The 20,426-nt window shown below is 39.3% G+C and overlaps 1 protein-coding gene across 3 annotated transcripts in view; it reads right to left on the reverse strand.

Annotated features, from left to right (window-relative positions):
- Positions 1–4,065: 4,065 nt before the first annotated feature.
- The window catches only part of TANGO2 (transport and golgi organization 2 homolog), a 221,829-nt gene continuing 205,468 nt past the window's right edge, over positions 4,066–20,426 (reverse strand). For all 3 annotated transcript variants that reach the window (XM_089672462.1, XM_089672463.1, XM_089672461.1), the window contains exons 8-9: positions 11,252–11,356; positions 4,066–7,872 (exon numbers count right to left, since the gene is read on the reverse strand). In XM_089672462.1, coding sequence (XP_089528588.1) covers positions 7,752–7,872; positions 11,252–11,356 — 226 coding nt within the window. In that variant the 3' untranslated portion in view covers positions 4,066–7,751. The remainder of the gene's footprint in view (positions 7,873–11,251; positions 11,357–20,426) is intronic.

The raw sequence follows: 20,426 nt of genomic DNA on the forward strand, positions 1-20,426 counted from the left end.
TCATGATGTGGGGATGCTTTTCTTCAGCAGGGACAGGGAAGCTGGTCAGAGTTGATGGGAAGATAAATGGAGCCAAATACAGGGCAATCTTAGAAGAAAACCTGTTAGAGTCTGCAAAAAACTTGAGACGGGGTGGAGGTTCGCCTTCCAGCAGGACAACAACCCAAAACATACAACCAGAGCTACAATGTGATGGTTTAGATCAAAGCATACTCATGTGTTAGAAAGCCCAGTCAAAGTACAGACCTAAATCCAATTGAGAATCTGTGACAAGACTTGAACATTGCTTTTCACAGATGCTCTTCATCCAATCTGATAGATCTTGAACTATTTTGCAAAGAAGAATGGGCAAAAGTTTCACTCTCTAGATGTGCAAAGCTGATAGAGACATCCCCAAAAGAACGTGCAGCTGTAATTGCAGCGAAAGGTGGTTCTACAAAGTATAAACAAAAAAACATAACCATGCGGGAAGCCATCAACCTGAATCCCTGAAACAAGGTATACCGATTGGTCAATTTCTTCGAATAGTCCTGGGAGTTCTACTAGTTATGTATGGCTATACATACACAAACAACTTCCATCGGCGGCAAGTAATTTTTTTGATATGCACAAAAGCAATGATTTGCATTTGATAATATACGGAATTTCTTGTTCATAACTTAACATAAGGAACTTTCTTGCTCTTACATAGAAGAGAAATGTTTGGGCCTATTAAGGGCCAACTTTTATTCATATGAGTTCACGTTACTACATGATCAAGATTCTCTACATCTATACGCCATCTATGCTAGAAGATTTATACCTTTCATGTTAATAGGAGGACATCTTCCTCATTGAAAAGGGATCACAATATACTTTTTCTTTATATCACAGACTTTACTGGGGTAGAAGCCTTGCTATATTATACATCTTAGTATTCACTAATGATCCTTTCTTTTCATCCGATTAATATGTAAATGTAATTTATTTTAGATTAAGCACTATATTTCTATTAACAGATGTCACTCCCTTAAAGAGATATCGGCCGGCTATGGCTGGAAACATTTTGTCATATTCCTCATATCTGCAAGCCATTCATGATGATGATGAGATACAATGAAGGTAATACATATTATAAATTCATAAAAAGTTTTTGCCTCCATCATAATAACATGTATTTTGAATCTGATCTAATATTGATATCATATTTATGAATGTGGTGATTTTTTCTTTACACCCCATTCATTACTCGTGTTGACTTCCTAGGATTCTTTCCACATGTTATTTCTACATCCAGAATTTATGACCATACAAAAGAAGTGAAACAATGTATCCTCCTACAGTTATGTCATCATTGGAAATCAGCAAGGAATTCTAACTGTGAACATAGAATCACCCAGATTATATTGAAAGTGGACTTTCCATACATTGCTACAGTTTCTTTTGAATGAAGATTTCTTCCTACTCATATCTATCGGTTTCCTAGCCATGCGCTTAATCACCAATACTCAGCTAAGTACAGTCAGGTCCATAAATATTGGGACATGGACACAATTCTAACATTTTTGGCTCTATACACCACCACAATGGATTTGAAATGGAACAAACAAGATGTGCTTTAACTGCAGACTCTCAGCTTTAATTTGAGGGTATTTACATCCAAATCAGGTGAACGGTGTAGGAATTACAACTGTTTGCATATGTGCCTCCCACTTGTTAAGGGACCAAAAGTAATGGGACAGAATAATAATCATAAATCAAACTTTCACTTTTTAATACTTGGTTGCAAATCCTTTGCAGTCAATTACAGCCTGAAGTCTGAAATGCATAGACATCACCAGACGCTGGGTTTCATCCCTGGTGATGCTCTGCCAGGCCTCTACTGCAACTGTCTTCAGTTCCTGCTTCTTCTTGGGGCATTTTCCCTTCAGTTTTGTCTTCAGCAAGTGAAATGCATGCTCAATCGGATTCAGGTCAGGTGATGGACTTGGTCATTGCAGAACATTCCACTTCTTTCCCTTAAAAAACTCTTTGGTTGCTTTTGCAGTCTGCTTTGGGTCATTGTCCATCTGCACTGTGAAGCGGCGTCCAATCAGTTGTGAAGCATTTGGCTGAATATGAGCAGATAATATTGCCTGAAACACATCAGAATTCATCCTGCTGCTTTTGTCAGCAGTCACACCATCAATAAATACAAGAGAACCAGTTCCATTGGCAGCCATACATGCCCACGCCATGACACTACCACCACCATGCTTCACTGATGAGGTATGCTTAGGATCATGAGCAGTTCCTTTCCTTCTCCATACTCTTCTCTTCCCATCACTCTGGCACAAGTTGATCTTGGTCTCATCTGTCCATAGGATGTTGTTCCAGAACTGTGAAGGCTTTTTTAGATGTCGTTTGGCAAACTCTAATCTGGCCTTCCTGTTTTTGAGGCTCACCAATGGTTTCCATCTTGTGGTGAACCCTCTGTATTCACTCTGGTGAAGTCTTCTCTTGATTGTTGACTTTGACACACATACACCTACCTCCTGGAGAGTGTTCTTGATCTGGCCAACTGTTGTGAAGGGTGTTTTCTTCACCAGGGAAAGAATTCTTCGGTCATCCACCACAGTTGTTTTCCGTGGTCTTCCGGGTCTTTTGGTGTTGCTGAGCTCTCCGGTGCGTTCCTTCTTTTTAAGAATGTTCCAAACAGTTGTTTTGGCCACGCCTAATATTTTTGCTATCTCTCTGATGGGTTTGTTTTGTTTTTTCAGCCTAATGATAGCTTGCTTCACTGATAGTGACAGCTCTTTGGATCTCATCTTGAGAGTTGACAGCAACAGATTCCAAATGCAAATAGCACACTTGAAATGAACTGTGGACCTTTTATCTGCTCATTGTAATTGGGATAATGAGGGAATAACACACATCTGGCCATGGAACGCTGAGAAGCCAATTGTCCCATTACTTTTGGTCCCTTAACAAGTGGGAGGCACATATGCAAACTGTTGTAATTCCTACACCGTTCACCTGATTTGGATGTAAATACCCTCAAATTAAAGCTGACAGTCTGCAGTTAAAGCACATCTTGTTTGTTTCATTTCAAATCCATTGTGGTGGTGTATAGAGCCAAAAATGTTAGAATTGTGTTGATGTCCCAATATTTATGGACCTGACTGTATATACGCAGGACATTTTGTGTTTTTGTTCTTAATTCACTGCTTTTATTTTTTTGATTGACTGTGTGTTCACCATGTCATATGCCCACCTTTCAGAGGATCCTTGTAATCACAAGAAAGAAATTATTTGCATCCATTTTTGATGTAGCAGTTTACGCTGCATTGGATTTAAATTACAGTTTTTTCTGCAGTTTGTTCTAGTCAACTGCTTACCTTTTTTAGTATGGTTCCACAAAGTATTGACTCAGGGGTTCTGAATACAAATGCACACCACAAGTTCCGGATATTTGGCAAAAATTTTAAAAACCATTTAACATTTTCCTTCCGCTTCACAAACATGTGCCACTTTGTGTTGGTCTATCACATAAAATCCCAATAAAATACATTTACGTTTTTGATTGTAATATGACAGAATGTGGAAATTTCAAGGGGTATGAATACTTTTTCAAGGCACTGTATACACACACACATATATATATATATACACACACACACATATACATATATATATATATATATATATACACACATACACACACACACACTATATATAACACACACAGCAGGAACAACTTTTTGGCATTTTGTTTTAAATTAAAAAAAAACAAATTACATAAGAGGTTTGGAGAAAGTCTATTTGATGAAGTTTTTCAGTTATGTTTTAGAACATAAATCAAACTCCATAACAATTTCCATGCAAATCCTGGCTCAAAAAAAAAAATGTTTTTGCAGTGGAGTTAAGTAAATTCTGCCATAAAACTGAACACCATGTATGTCACAGAAAAACAGATAACATTTGGCTTAAGTTGGAGCAAAGGAATATCTAAGGCATAAAAACTGGTAAAATAACATGCTTATGGCCTATGTAGCACCACAGAAAAGTAGATAAAAATGTTTTTTTCTAAAAAGCCCAAAACAATCATTTGCGTGGTTTACATAATTTTAATGTCACATCATGTATGATTAACACATTCTTATATGCTGTATACATAACTGTAAAGTTAAAATAATTGTATAAGCAACCTTGAAATAAATATTTATGAAAAGGAGTGCATTTTGTTGTTTTTATGTTTACCTGTCTCTCATAGGGAGGGAGGAGGGGCTGGGGAATTTAGCAATTTTGTGAGTTCACTTAATATTAAGTTTAACAATCCCTTATGAACTGATGAGCTCACAACTTTGCTCCAATATAAAACATAACCAAGAGGCTGGATTTTCATGAACTTTCATTTTGCCCACAAAAACAGACACTTCAGCTGGATGTAGAAGACAGGTACACTTTGATCATTATTAGGTAGAAGATACCAGACCTTCCAACCATTAGCAATAGCATAAAATATAGCATACAAATCATAAATTAATTTCTTGTTGCCATTGTGCATAAGGCTAAGGTCACAAGAAAGCTTTTCAAGCTTGGCATCCTTTTAGGTTTAGCCTTGTGCGGTTTTCTGTAGTAAAGCAAAATGCAATTTGCCCATTTCACTGAGCTGCAACTCAGCAGTGGTTTAAAAATTCCTTTGAGCTATAGTTATGGATTAACACACGAGATGCAGGGCCTTTTAAATCAATGGAAAAGGCACAAAAAAGCTTATGTAATTTTTTACGCACCCACACTATAAAAAAAAAAATCTCCAAGACGTGAAAACACATGAAGTAGTGCACATAATAAACATGCATTACTGTATTCCTTTTGTTATGAAATCCTATTTCGTCATTATTTGCTCAGTGATGAATAGCTACATTCATTTTCAAAAACTGCATGCATGAAAGCTCTCATGTGATTCCACCCTTCTATGGTTTTTAAGTAACCTGAATTCATATGGGTTGTTGTGCTTATGGCTAGGGTTACATGAGAGCTTTTTGTGCCTGAGATCTGTGATATCTACTATGTAGCATGGTCTGATAGGATCAGTGCATTATTAACTCATTTTAACTGCAAAAAGGATTGACTCGACATGATACTTGTATGAGGTCAATTTAAAAATCTTTAAAATTTAAAAGTTCTTCTGTGACACTGCACAGAGGTGATTGCTACTTTATGTGCAATTGCCTCATCCTCTTCTAACCCTCTCCTTCCTACAGCTGCTGAGTTTTTCCAATCTTAAGAGATGCCTTTCCAGATTATACCTGTAAATGAAACCTACTAATGCAGATCCTGTTTGATTTAACATTTACAATATCATGCCATAATAGAATAAAGCAATATGCACAAAGAAAAGGGTTCGGCAACTGTTGGCTAGGGAGCTCTGTAAGTGAGAGCAAAGGCAGATGAGAGATTTGCTTTTAAACTGGAAATTCTATTTAACTACACAACACAATAATGCGTAGAGGTATTTAAGCCTCTAAATACAAATTCAGTCTTATCATTTTATAATTCATATTTTTCTCATGTTACAATACTAAGACATGCATTTTGCTGTCCTTTACTTTTACAAGGAACATACCCTTAGTTTACTAGCACTGGACAGCTGGAATAATACAAAAACCCACAATGAAGTCACTATGTCTGGTGCATTGCTAATATGATATAGTATCCAATTGGTAAATTATCAGATACTTTGGTAAATGAGGCTGAAGTACAAATGCAGGACACTGGTATCTGTGTGTGTGCATATCTTTTGACAACAGACACTAATATGATAGTGCAAGCAATCATTCCAAACTCTTTGAGGGGTGATTTCTGGTATTTTATTAAACTGTACCATTTTTGGCCACATACCTTGTTGATCAGATATTTTGTAGAAAAATTCAGCTTACAGCAAGATGTAGGTATGAGCGGTTAGAAAACTACAGTCATATGAATGTTAAAGCCTAAGTTTAGTTAAATGTATAATAAATCAGCACAAGGGGCAGTACTTAAAAATCAGCACAAAGGACAGTACTTACATTCAAATGTCCCTTGTGCTGCTGTATGTCTCTTAGTTGAAATTCGAAGTCCACTGCCCACCCCCCCCCCCCCCCCACAAGAACAGCCATTATCGTCCGGTGCTTCTGGAGTTAATACGATCAACTGGACCAGTCACAGGCTTCCATTCATTTGACTGCCAATCCTCCATGCATAGAGTGCCTTTAATTGATGGAAGCTATAGTGCAGTTTTTATGAATAGAGGCGTGGAGGAAGAGAGCAGAAAGGGTGGGCATAGTCGACACACTTGACAATTGCCTGGGACAGGTTCAACCAATCATATTAACTTCTTCAGAACTGAAAGATTACAGCTTTTTGGGTATTGGGGGATGGGGGGGGGGTAGAGGATTTTGGATTTCAAGAGAGCAGCCAGTAGCACAAGAGACACTTTGCACTGAAGGTAAGTACCATTCCTTGTGCTAATTTTTAAGATTTTTTGGAAGGGAAAAACATCCCTGCTCAATGAGACAGTTGTATGCCTGGTACAAAATCAAACGTGTTGCAGCAAATACAAAACTGCACCCATTAATATCTATAGTGAACATAGGCTGTCATGAACATGCCATAGGAGAGCCCTGATGCACTTTCAACGAAATCTCCAAAATATTCCTTGTGCTGGAGTGCTGTGAAGCACTGACCTGTGCTGCTTATGTAACACTACCCCATTTATCCCAGAAGTGTATGGGGGCTGTCCTGTGTGCATCTACATATGTCCCCCTACTGAGCATCAAACGACACCTCCTGATAACAAATGTATACACCTGCACATACATACTACTCATTGGAAGAAATCATAGATCTTATTGATGAAAGATTATGAAAGATACATTTCTGCTCAGTTTTTGTGAATGCCTACAGCCATTTACATTTATTAAATGTAAGCCTTAAAGTTGAATTCCACTTAAAAATTTAAATTTGCACTTGATTACAATGTATAATATAAAAACTTCTATGTTATGCATTATTGTAATTGCTCAATATCTTATTAGAAACAGCTGCCTAATGTAGACATTCAGCAATACTCCTGTGCTTCACTGACAACGGTGTGCTTGTGCAGCCAAATGTGGCTGCTCTCAGGCACTTTCTTAAGCTGCTGTTAGTGTCTGTAAGCATAGGCCCAGCACAGTCTAACCATCAATGTTTATGCCCACAGGATAGGCACTTCACACCTAAAAATGATGCCGCTAGGAGAAAACAGATACGCCCATCAGCCCTCTTGCTTGTATAAACTCAGAGCCTTGATGGTCACGTGATGGCAATGTTTTTTAATAAAAAAAAAAGGTAGACAAAAACTTATTTTAATTATTTTACACATAATAATAACTAAACTTATATGGTTTAGCTGATTGCGGGGAGTTATTTGAAAGCAAGCCTTTTCTTCCACTTTTATTTTGTTGGAGGTTTGAAGCATATTAAGTTTTGTGTTTTAGGTATTTGATGTATCATTGCTTGCTATATTGAGGATGAAGCTAGCTATACACAATGAGTGTTAACTGCACAAAGTAAATGATTATCGACCACGAGGCTTGTTGTGCTTTCAGTTGCGCTGCTGGCTTTTTTTTTTGGTTTTGCAACGGTTGTGCTGGTTGACAAATTTCAAAACCTACACCTGCTAACACAATATTCTAGGCACCATAAGTTCAATTAATTTGATATGTATGTTTATCCTTGGTTAACCACTGGGTCATAGTACTCAGGAGGTGCTATTGCGGCAGCTTAAACTGGTACGTGCTGGTTTTCCACTGAGTGATGTCACAGTTCATCATGGTGCGCTCTGTGAAGGTCACGTGTCCTTCATTATCAATGAGCACGATGGTGTTGGTCCTAGAACAGAATAGGAATATATATATATTATATAAACCCAGTGATTCACTAATGTTAAGACAATTGTAACAGGAAGAAAACCAATTTTCCATTTCACTTGGCCCTGTGCTGCTGTGTCAACCAAATAATTAGCAGAATCAGACTTTTTTCAACCAATTTGTCACTGGCTGAGTTAATACACATTAGCCTTCTCCTCAGTAGGGACTCATGATAAATAGATGAAGGGGCATTCCACTTTCAGTAAAACCTAGAAAATCAGTTCCACCAAACCTGTGTAATTACTTATTTCCTCTCAAACGACACAGTTCTTTTAGTGTCTAGAGAGTTGATGTTGATGTCTGACTTTCCTGTCCAAAATCTGTACAAATAACATTTTAGGAACAAAAACATAGCAGCCAAAATAATGAAAAGGTTGTAGAAGAAGCTAGAGAATAAAAAAGTATTATGTGAAGATGTCAAAATAATCCACAGGGGAATACAAGAGCTGAAAATAGAACAAAAGGTGAAACTGGAGTACTCAGACTGAAACTGTGTAGGGAAAGACCTGACAAAGCAACTAAGCAAGTCATATAACACTTAGAGGCGCATAGTACCATAGACATACCTCCCTGGTCCCTAGCCAATTTCTGTTTTTTTTTTTTTTTTTTTACTGTAATCTCTTTCCCTCCATGCATTCACCTAAAAGATGCATATACTTTTCAAGGAAATTCACCCCAGAGCTAGGTGAATGTTGTGTAGTTTTACTTTTGCAAAGAATCCCCAAACACATACAAGGAAAAAAAAACAGCAATTTTTCCTGCATACGAAGCTCTGGGGCAAATTCTCTTGCAAAGTGAACAGTCTATTTGTCTTTAGTAAATCGACCCCATGAATAAAACCAGCAGAAAGCAAGTGATTTCAGAACACATGATCAGCAATTCAGAAAGAGTAGGCTAAGCATAACCGACAACCAACAAGCATTTTCAAAAAGAGGTCAGCAATGTGTCAGGAATGGACTCACCAATGGTGGTGGGACTCACCTGCCTTGTGGGCTGCAGTACCAAGGCTGGCCAGCGGGTGCTCTCAGCAGCCAGAATCTCACTCCTGCAATCAGGCCAACACCTGAGGCTGATTGCAGGAGGTGTATTTAAGCAGGACCAGGCCTGCGATCAGTGCCTTGGTGTATGTTTCCCATGAGCCCCTGTACCTGCATCCTGTCTGCTTCCTGCCTGATCCTGATTCTGCTTTGATCCTGACTCTGAACGAACGCCGCCTGTCCTGACCTCAGCTATTCCTGACCACTCTTCAGCTCGCTCCTGGTACCCTGTTTGCCCGTTTGCTACCGACCCGGCCTGCCCAACTACGTTTGATTTGTATATATGGTTATCTGTTGGAGGTTGGGTTGTTTGCACTGTGTTATGTTTACCTTGCACTGCGTTTGTGTTGTTTAGTCTTTAATAAATTGTCTTGTTTACTCTATACCTGAAGCCTGCGTTTCCCTGTGTCAGTCCACACACCTCTGGTCATACCCGGAGCCCTGACACAATGACAGACCATATATTTCTAACAGCACAAGTTCTCTTATATTGACATGTAATATGCTTTACATTTTGCCTCAGATTTTCTTCTTTATTCTCTTCTGCCTTTCCTCATTAATATGTTTTAGTCAGTGCCTTAGATTAAACTTCTAGCAGACTTTAACCTGACTTCTAATTAAAGATCATTTTTATATTAAACTGGTTCTAAAGACTCAAAGGATAAGTTTACCTTTTGACAAAAAGTAATAAATACACATTTTTGCAGGAAAACAAAAAGTGCATTTATTCTTTTTTGTTGCAGGAGCCTGTAAATCATTGCACCAACTATCAGCATATCACAGGAGCCATGCAGGTCTCCTACAGACCTGTCAGTATATTGGCTTTCCTGAGCATTCTGTACAGGAAAGCGTATACACTGACAGGAAGAATCAATGAACTACCATAGTGCTCCACAGCGCCGTGGTAGTTCATTGAGAACTACAAGCCAACATCTGCAAAAGATGTCGGTACTTGTAGTTCATCAATTCACAGAACTCTTTGAATGAATGACACGGGTGTGTGGGTGGAGCCCTGCACAGCCGCGCTGTTTTTAAAAAGTGACAGCTTATATGTGTACTGCTGTCACAAGATGGTGGGGATCGGGCAGCGGCTGCAGCATTGGGAACATGTTACATGTTCCACCCTACAAATGGGTGGAATATGTAACGTTCCCCAAGAGAAACTTATTCTTTAAGGATTTCTACCTTTCTGCATTCTCTGCATTAAGGTAAAAACCAATCTGTGTTGCAGGATACCCACAAGAACTCCCCCCCTCCCCTTATACATATCTGAGACTGATCTTGATCCAGCGCTGTGCCCTAGAACAATGGCTCTCTCCCTCCTCACAGGGCAGATTGATAGTAGCACTGTTGTCAATCAAATTCTGTGACAAATGAGAAGGTGGAGGGGCCATAACTGTGTCTATAGACACAGGCAGTGTGGCTCCAGATCGAGCCGGCATGAGTGCCCCCATAGGAAGGGGCATCCTTTGGGGGGCACTCGCTGAAGAGGAAAAGCCAGGAGCGCCAGCAGGGGACCCCAGAAGAGGAAGTTTGGGATTACTCTGTGCAAAACCATTGCACAGAGCAGGTAAGTAAACAATCACTTTAACGGCTTTCTTTAATCATTATTAAAAAGAGCTTTTTATTTTGTAAAATTACATTCATCTATTGCAGTATTGCAGTCTGTAAACCTTTCCAAATTAACCTATCAAGACAGCAATATTTAAAATGGATTCTATATTGTCCCTTTCCTATAACAGAGCTCTCATACATACAATGTACTTATCTGAACTATATCTTTAGAACTTTGCAACTGCCCCTTCCACACTAGTAATAGCTCTGTGGTTTAGGAACAGCATCATTACAAAAGACCAAGTGGTCTATCTTTTTTTATTTTACACAGTTGGAATTTTGTTTTTATGTTTTGTAAGTACAGACCTATATTTCAAACTCCTGGCAGCACTTATTAATAGATCAGGTAACTGAGATATTCAAACCAATTTAGAAGAGAAATATTTTCATGTTAAATTAGTTCTACTCCTCATCACCCCTGTACATCCTCAAATTTTAAACTCTCCTTAATGAAGACTGTGCATGATGAATTTTTTCTCTTGGAAAGAAAAACGGATACTGATCTTCTATATAACTACCTTTGTTCAAAGGAAGATAGTTATGAAAGCGATACATGGAGATAAATATATGGCAGCCAAGTTTATATGAAACACACATTCAGACTGGCTGTTTGTCTAAAGTTCTGGTAAACTGTATTAAATTGCCCCTCTAGCAGTCAAAAGCTTGTTCTTGTTGGTATTTTAACTATACCTTGTTCCATAGCCTGGGCAGCGTACACAGACTGCACAGTAGCTTGTAAGGATTGGGCGCACAAACTCCTTTCCTTGCTCCTCTATAGCTGGGTCTGGGATCTGCCTGTGAGAGAGATGCAAAGATATCAGTCAATCAAATAGACACCAGCATTTAAAAAAGAACAACCGAAGAAGGTTCTGATTACTGGAAAATGTGCAGACAGGTGGCATTTCTGCTATTCACAATTTCTCACTTTTAAAAATAGATGAGTGATGGCAGAAAAAGACCAAGTGGTCTATCTTTTTTATTTTACACAAATGTGTACCATTTAGGAGATATTTACTCTGGCAGCAGCCTGTGAAGACACCGGCGCATTGGTTCTGAAGGAATGGCATATCCGTGGTGTTCCTTCAGAGCCCAGTGCCATAAAGAGTGACTCCCGCGTGCAATATTAGCTGTCTGCCAGTCATGGACAGGATGAGTTTTAGACAGTTTTGCCATCAACCCTGTTTTACAAACACAAATAAATTGGTGCCCCTCCTACTGTCTTCATGTGCTAAACAGACTTTTAATGAGAAAAAATTACATTCAAAGAGTCTGATCATTAGGGTTTTGTATGGCTAACTTTCTGAATTACAGAAGGATGCTGCTTTTTTTTTTTTTTTTTTAAAGATAAGAGACCCCTTGTACTAAAAGATAGTTATTTTCAATGTTGCAACAATACAATATACCAAGAGTTGCCAAACTTTTAAAACAGAAGGCCAGTTCACTGTCCATCATACGGTTTTAGGGCAGTAAAAAAAATGCCTCTGTATTGGTGGTCAGTGCAAGTAAAAAAAATGACCTTGGTCAGAGTAGAAAATGCACTACGTCGGTGGTCAATTGCACTAAGAAATGCCCCTCTGTTAGTGATCAGTAGCAGTAATAAATGCCCCTGTATCATTGCTCCATGGAAGCAAAAATGTCCTAGTGGTCAGAGGGAGTAGAAAATGGCACTGCATAGGTGGTCAGCAAGAGTACAGCCCTGGCCAAAAGTTTTAAGAATGACAAATATTAATTTACCTGCAAGGAAACATGTGCAGTCATCATTGCTTTGCACAAAAAGGGATTCATAGGCAAGGATATTGCTGCTACTAAGATTGCACCTAAATCAACCATTTATGGGATCACCAAGAACTTCAAGGAGAGAAGTTCAATTGTTGTGAAGAAGGCTTCAAGGTGCCCAAGAAAGTGCTAGAACTGTCTCCTAAAGTTGATTCAGCTGAGTGATTGGGCCACCACCATTGCAGAGCTTGCTCAGGAATGGCAGCATGCAGGTGTGAGTGCATCTTCATACACAGTGAGGTAAAGATTTTTGGAGGATGGCCTGGTGTCAAGAAGGGCAGCAAAGAAGCCACCTTTCTCCAGGAAAACATCAAGGACAGACTGATATTCTGCAAAAGGTACAGGGATTGGACTGCTGAGGAATGAGGTAAAGTAGTTTTCTCTGAAGAATCCTCTTTCCGATTGTTTGGGGCATCTGGAAAAAACCTTGTCAGAAGAAGAAAAGGTGAGCACTACCATCAGTGATGTGTCATGCCAACAGTAAAGCATCCTAATCCCATTCGTGTGTGGTGTTGCTTCTCAGCCAAGGAAGTGGGCTCACTCACAATTTTGCCTAAGAACACAGTTATGAATAAAGCATAGTACAAAAACAGCCTCCGAGAGCAACTTCTCTCAACCATCCAAGAAAAGCTTGGTGATGAACAATGCCTTTTCCAGCATGATGGAGCACCTTGCCATAAAGCAAAAGTGATAACTAAGTGGATTGGGGAACAAAACATCTAAATTTTGGAACCACGGCCAGGAAACTCCCAAGACCTTAATCCCATTGAGAACTTGTGGTCAATCCTCAAGAGGTGGGTGAACAAAAAAAAACAATCCCACAAATTATGAGAAATCTCCAAGCATTGATTATGCAGGAATGGGCTGCCATCACTCAAGATGTGGCCCAGACGTTGATTGACAGCATGCCAGGGTGAATTGCAGAGGTCTTGAAGAAGAAGGGTCAATACTGCAAATACTGACTCTTTGCATATACCTAATGTAATGGTCAATAAAAAGCCATTGACACTTATGAAATGCTTGTAATTATACTTCAGTATACCACCGTAACATCTGACTAAAAGATCTAAAATCACTGAAGCAGCAGACTTTGTGAAAATTAATATTTGTGTCATTCTCAAAACTTTTGGCCAGACACAGTTTTCAGTAGAAGTAAAAAAAAGCCCCATGTTGGCGGTCATTGGGAGTAAAAAATACCCCTATGGCAGTGGTCTTTAAAAGTTAAAAATGCCCCTTCACAGTTGTCAGTAGAAGTAAAGAAATGCTACTAGGTCAGTGATCAGTGCCACTACATGGTGGTTGTAAACAAACTGCCCCTGTCTCAGTGGGAGTAATACATTTTACTGTGTCAGTGGAAATGCTATTTCATTATTGGCTTTCAGGGCCTACTTCATGGTCAGAACTATACAGACACTATTGGGAAAAATATCACAGGCTGCCAGAAGGGTACTGAAATGCTGTGTTCTAGTGGCCAACATCTGTTGTCCCTCTGCACAGCAGCTCCCCCAGAAAAGAAAGCCCTGCAAAAAGGACCTTCTCATGGCAGGTGCCAATCTATGGCATCAAGTGAGCTGTAACCAGTCTGTGGGTCTTAGTTTGGAAACTTCTTTAATATACTCTTCATTCCACATACCATCAGCAAAGTTCTTTTTATAATGAAATGCTTCTAAAATGTATAAATTCAAACAACATCAACAAGCTACTAATGCTGAGATCAGCTTACTGGAAAATGATAACCAAAAAACACTAGAAGGAACCCAGAGGGCATGTTATACTATATTCAGTCATTGAAATATTTTCTACAATTATCCCAAGCAAAAAAAAAATTAACTGTTTAAAAATAAATGTAACCATGGAATTCTATGTGGTTTCATCTGATAAATCACAAAAGGGAAATCATAATAAAAATGGCATATGAACACATTATAAAAAAAAATGAACAAGCAGATATCAAACGCAATACCAATAAAAATGACTAAATAAAATTTCAGTCAACACTACACAGACAAAAGTCCAATTTAAGAGCAAGCACTAGACACAGTTTAAAGTAAACTGCTGAAAAATACCTGCATTCTAAAAATTGCTTGGCTATAATGTAGATTCTCTGGCTTCCAACGCTTTCTGAACCACTGCCCTGGAAAAAGCATACAGCAAACAAAGTCAGCCTGAATCAGCTGAATTAACTACACTATATATTAACTTCCCTAGCGGTCTTATTATGTCAGTATTTCTGTGCTCAAAGCAGTACATTTTTTTGCATGGAAATATGTTGTTTTTTTTATTGTAGGCCTGTAATTTTTAGGAATAACTCACTGAAATCTGTCCGAACAAGAGTCTAGTAAACATCCCGGGTATGATAAAATTTGAAACACAAAATCATAAATTATAATTTAATAAATGATCATAAAAATAATATAATAATAAAAATAATTCAATAATGTAAATCAAACCAAAAACACTGAAATTTAAAATATAGCGCCAAGTTCGCACATCACTGAGCAAAGTTGCAAAATCATTTTCAGTGCCTGATGACAAATTTCCCCACGAATCATTATCACTCAATTCTTCAAGTGATTCTAATTTACTATCGCTGTTCTCTAGCTGGTCTAAAACCACTTTTTTGGATGCCATGGACATTTCTCAGTTTCCAGGCAGAAAGAACAGTAAAAATGCAGTCAGGGCACAGGACAAAGCACTCGGGACAAAATGTATGTGAAATGCTTTGATACAGTAATGTTATACTTTGTGATTTTAGTGAATGTCACTTTTTGACATTTTTAAATTTCCCGCCGGTTACGTCCCCGTACGTCCCGACGTAGCAGAGAACAGAACCCGAATGACAGATGCCGGCATCGGCCGGAGGAGATGGCCGGGGACGCTGTAGGGGGGACATCGCGGGAGCGCAGGACAAGGTAAGTGCAGAACGGATCCCGGAGCAATGCTGCAAGATATTCCTGAGTGTAGCTCGGGGTTACCGCTTGTGATGCTGAAACTTTACCCCGAGCTACACTCGGGAATACCTCCAGGGAGGTTGGTCATTTCAATACCGGGCACTTATACTCCCTTCCCGCCCAGGCCAATTTTTAGCTTTCAGCGCTGTCGCACTTTGAATGACAATTGCATGGTCATGCAACACTGTACCCATATGACATTTTTATCATTTTTTTTCACACAAACAGAGCTTTCTTTTGGTGGCATTTAATCACCACTGAGTTTTTTATTTTTTGCTAAATAAAACAAAAAACACCTAAAACTTTTGAAAAAAAAACACACACGTTTCTTCGTTTCTGTTATAAAATTTTGCAAATAAATAAAATGTCTTCATAAATATAGGTCAAAATGTATTCTGCTACATTTCTTTGGTGAAAATAATAATAACTGAATCTGTATTTTTTTTACAAATGTTTCTATTATTTTTTATTACATTTTTTCTTTTTTTTACTATTTTATTTTTCAGCAAACTGTGACCAAACCAATACAATGTTACGATAGTAACACTGAACTACTCTGGGCAAGTGATCAGGATTTTTTTTTTTTTAACACATTATGATTTCTAATACCAATGTATTTCATTGATATTTGCAATCATTGTTACTGAATGAAAATGATTCATTCAGTCTTTTGTTGTAATTAGCTGTGATTGGGCAAAGCTGATCACATGATACAGATAGGCTGTGATTGGCCCTGTCTGTATCACGTGACTGCCTTGACCAGTCACAGCTAACAACATATCTGTATACAATGGATGGCATGACAGGAAGCCATTCATTGTATACAATTGATATGTGATCTGCTGTGATTGGTCACAGCAGTCACATGACACTGGCAACAGGCCGGTGTAGTGATATGTCATCGGCTGTGTCCCAGAAAAGTCTAATTGAATTTTCATGACATCATCTCTGTAATTCAAAAGATAATAGCATCTCCTCTGTCAAGGAGGAAGCATAACAGCAGGAATTACATCATATCCTCTCCTTTCTCGCTGCAGTAAAAGGAAACTACAGTTACCATCAAGTGAATGTCGGCGGGTACACTAGGCCTGTACATTTTTAACCGCCTCCCGCCCACCATATAGTACGACGGGCGCAAGGCGGTTCTCTCGTTCTGGGAGGATGTCATATGACGTGCTCCCATTCTAAGCGCGCAACGCGGCGATAGGCGGTGTGCTGTGTCCCTCGGACACAGCGGATCACTGATCAACGGAAAGAGCCGAAGATGTCGGCTCGGTCATGTGAACAGCTGTGTCCAATCACAGCTGATCACATGTAAATAGGGAAATGCCGGTTATTGACATTCCTCACGAGCTGTCACGCAATCAGTGCCACCTATCAGTGCCAGTCAGCACCACCTATCAGTGCCAGTCAGTGCCGCCTATCACTGTGCATCAGTGCCCATCAGAGCTGCCTATCAGTGCCACCTAACAGTGCCAGTCAGTGCCGCCTATCAGTGCCTATCAGTGACACCTATCAGTGCCATATATGAGTGCTGCTTTTCAGTGCCCATCAGTGATGCCTGTCAATGCTCATCAGTGGCACCTATCAGTGCCTCCTCATCAGTGCCCATCAGTGCAGCCTATCAGTGCCCATCACTGCAGCCTCATTAGTGCACATCAGTAAAGGAGAAAAATCACTTATTTACAAAGTTTTATAACAAAAACTAAGAAAAAACATTTTTTTTTCAAAATTTTCAGTGGTCTTTGGTTTAAGAAAAAATAAAAAACCCAGAGGTGATTAAATACCACCAAAATAAAGCTCTATCTGTCACAAAAAATGATAAAAATTTCATATGGGTACAGTGTTGCATGACCGCGCAATTGTCATTCAAAGTGTGACAGCGCTGAAAGCTGGAAATTGGCCTGGGCAGGAAGGGGGTATAAGTTCCCTGTAGGCTAGTGGTTAATATGTCTGAGAGTCTTGGTCTGCCCTCCACCACAAGTGGGGCTGAATGACATCACTGCTTCCTGGAGAAAGAACCACAGAAGGGATGTGCCAAGACCAGTGGCTGGGGGAATAGGAGGCATAGCAGGAAACCAAAGAGAATTAACAGTTTGATTTGAAAATGAATAGGCTATTTCAGAGCAACTACTGAGTGAACCAGAATATGGATGACATATTCAGTGACGGTAGGAAATCAGCAACAAGGTGTTTTTGCCCATAGTTCTGCAGCTGTTCATGGTAGCCAATCAGCTTCTAACTTCAGCTTGTTCAATTAAGCTTTGACAAAAAAAAAACAAAAAACCTGGAAGCTGATTGGTTTTTATGCAGAGCTGCACAAGATTTCACCAGATGCAGAGCTTCCCTGTCGTGGGCCACAGAGGGAAAGATTCCACAAAACTATGCCATAGTTTGGCATACTGAGCTAGCTGACGAATGGTATATATGGTTTTATCCTATTATTACACTGATAAAAAGCGCTGTGTAAATTGACGGCTCTATAAAAGTACCAGTAATAAAATAAAAAATTACCCATGTAAATTATGTGTACATACATTGACTGTTTTTTTTAAATGCTGTATTTAATAAAACTGTAATATTTTAATTATTTGTCCCAATTTGAGGAGGAAGGGAAATGTTTGTATTTACCACCAAGCTACTCATTCACTCCCTTGTTATCTCTTGCCTTGACTATTGCAACTCCCTTCCCATAGGCCTACCTCTCCGGAGGCTATCCCCTTTTCAGTCTATCCTGAATGCTGCCGTTAGACTTCTCTATCTTACCAACCACTCAGTGTCCGCAGCATCTCTCTGCCAATCCCTCCACTGGCTTCCAATTGCCCAGCTAATTAAATTCAAAATGCTAACAATAACATACAAAGCTATTCACTACAAGCTACATCATCCAATATGGTCTCCAAATAGCACCCAAACTGTCCTCTCTGATCCTCTCATGGTCTCCTGCTCTCAAGCTCCGATGTCTCTCCTCCCATGCTCCTCTCCAGGACTTGGCCGGAGACTCTCCCATCCTCTGGAACTCTCTACCTTAATCTGTCCGGCTATCCCCTACCCTGGCTGCCTTTAGGCAATGCCTGAAAACTCATCTTTTCAAAGAAGCCTATCATGCCTCCAATTAAACACTTTTTTTCCATCAGCAAATCCCCCACAGCTATGACCTTTTGTACCACTTGCCCCACCCAATTAGACTGTAAGCTTTTATGAGCAGGGCCCTCTTAATCCTGTTTTTTATTGTATTGTAACTGTACTGTCTTCCTTTATATTGTAAAGTACTGCGCAAACTGTTCCATCACACAGAAATTAACTTTCTCCAGCCTAATATTTCTGCAATTGAATTATTTAAAGTATAACTAAAGGCAATTTTTAATAAGTTTTTGATTGAGTAGAGAGGGATCAGAACACCTGTTTTTATTGCCGTCTGTGTCCCCATTAGCAAGATTCCCCCTCTCTATTTGTCCTGTATACCATTATCAAAAGTGAAAGTAAAAGAAACCCCCAATTTTGGGTTGTCCCCATAAAAGTAATATGGGGAAGATTTTCCAATGGGGGCTCTAGTTCTGGTGACCTGGGGGTCCCTAAGGAATTCTCTTAATTTGCACAGATTTTCTCACTTCTTGATTTGGCTATGGGACAGGAAGTGAAGGTAAATCTCCCCAATGGGATACAGATGGCAAAAACTAAACTAACAGGCGTTATAACCCTCCCTTAGTCTATCCAAAACTAAAATAGAAAAAACATTGCCTATAGTTCTACATTAAATCTCTGAGGTTGACAAAAATATCTGCATGTCTGACCTTTGACTACTTTTACCAACCAAAATACAGAAACCTAGGGGGTGTTAAAAAAAAAAAAAAAAATTCTACTTGATATGGGGTCACTCCCAAGGTAAGGTCAATATCACTATAAAGGTTTTCCTGATTACATTAGAATAAAAATCATATGTTAAAAAAAAAAGTACTTCAGCCTGCACAGAATCATTTTTTCTTGTAGTATCTTACCTTCTCAATCTTAGTCTTGTTCTTAGGATAGGGACAGCTAGAGCATATGTTCTCTCCTAATATTTACAGCATGAATCCATTACCAGTTTATGGGAACGCATTTTCACCTTCACATCGAGATAATGAAGGGTCTCTGTACTATATTCAACTGTAAAATTAAACCTATTCAACCAATTAACAACATGAAGGAATTCAGTACACGTCCTATACTAGCCTATGAAAAGCTAATTAATATACAGAGAGTAAAATAGGTATTAAACACGTCACCATTTTTCTCAGTAAATATATTTTTAAAGGTACTATTGACATGAAATTTTCACCACATATCGGTAACAACCATGCAATCCATACATACAAAGAAACCAAAACATATACGTTCAGAAATGAAGTGTAATGTAATTTGTGTAATCAAATTAAATGAGACAGGGAAAAAGTATTGAACACACTAACTGAAATGTATTTAATACTTTGTACAAAATCCTTTGTTGGTAATGACAGCTTCAAGATGCCAACTGTATGGAGAAACTAGTTGCATGCATTGCTAAGGCATGATTTTGACCCATTCTTTCACACAAACAGTTCCAATCTTGAAGGTTCCGTGGGTCTCTTCTATGAACTCTGATCTTTAGCTCTTTCCATACATATTCTATTGGATTGGAGTCAGGTGATTGGCTGGGCCATTCCAGCAGCTTTATTTTCTTTGAAACCAACAGAGTTTTCTTGGCTTGGAATGGGCCAAAATCACACCTGAGCAATGCATGCGACTACCCGTGTTTCCCCAAAAATAAGACACTGTCTTATATTTTTTTTGGCTCAAAAAAACCCACTAGGTCTTATTTTCAGGGTAGGTCTTATTTTTTAAATGTCCAGGTGTGGACAGGGGGTGCAGAGGTGAGCTGCAGGCAGTTGTGGATGAGGGTTACTATGGAGAGTGCCGTCTGATGACAGGTGTTGCAGGGGTGACTTGACAGGTGAATTTCAGACAGGGTGCAGATATGAGCCACAGACAGGGTGAAGGGGTGAGTTGCAGATGGGTAATGCAGAGGTGAGCTGTGGCCAGGGGGTGCAGAGCTGAGCTGTGGCTGGGGGGTGCAAAGGTGGGTTGCAACTCAGCTCACCTCTGCACCCCCCCAGCCGCAG

This window comes from Staurois parvus, unplaced genomic scaffold (genome assembly GCF_062004578.1).
Source record: "Staurois parvus isolate SC_StPar_1 unplaced genomic scaffold, SC_StPar_1.0 ptg000129l, whole genome shotgun sequence".
Classification (NCBI taxonomy): domain Eukaryota; kingdom Metazoa; phylum Chordata; class Amphibia; order Anura; family Ranidae; genus Staurois; species Staurois parvus.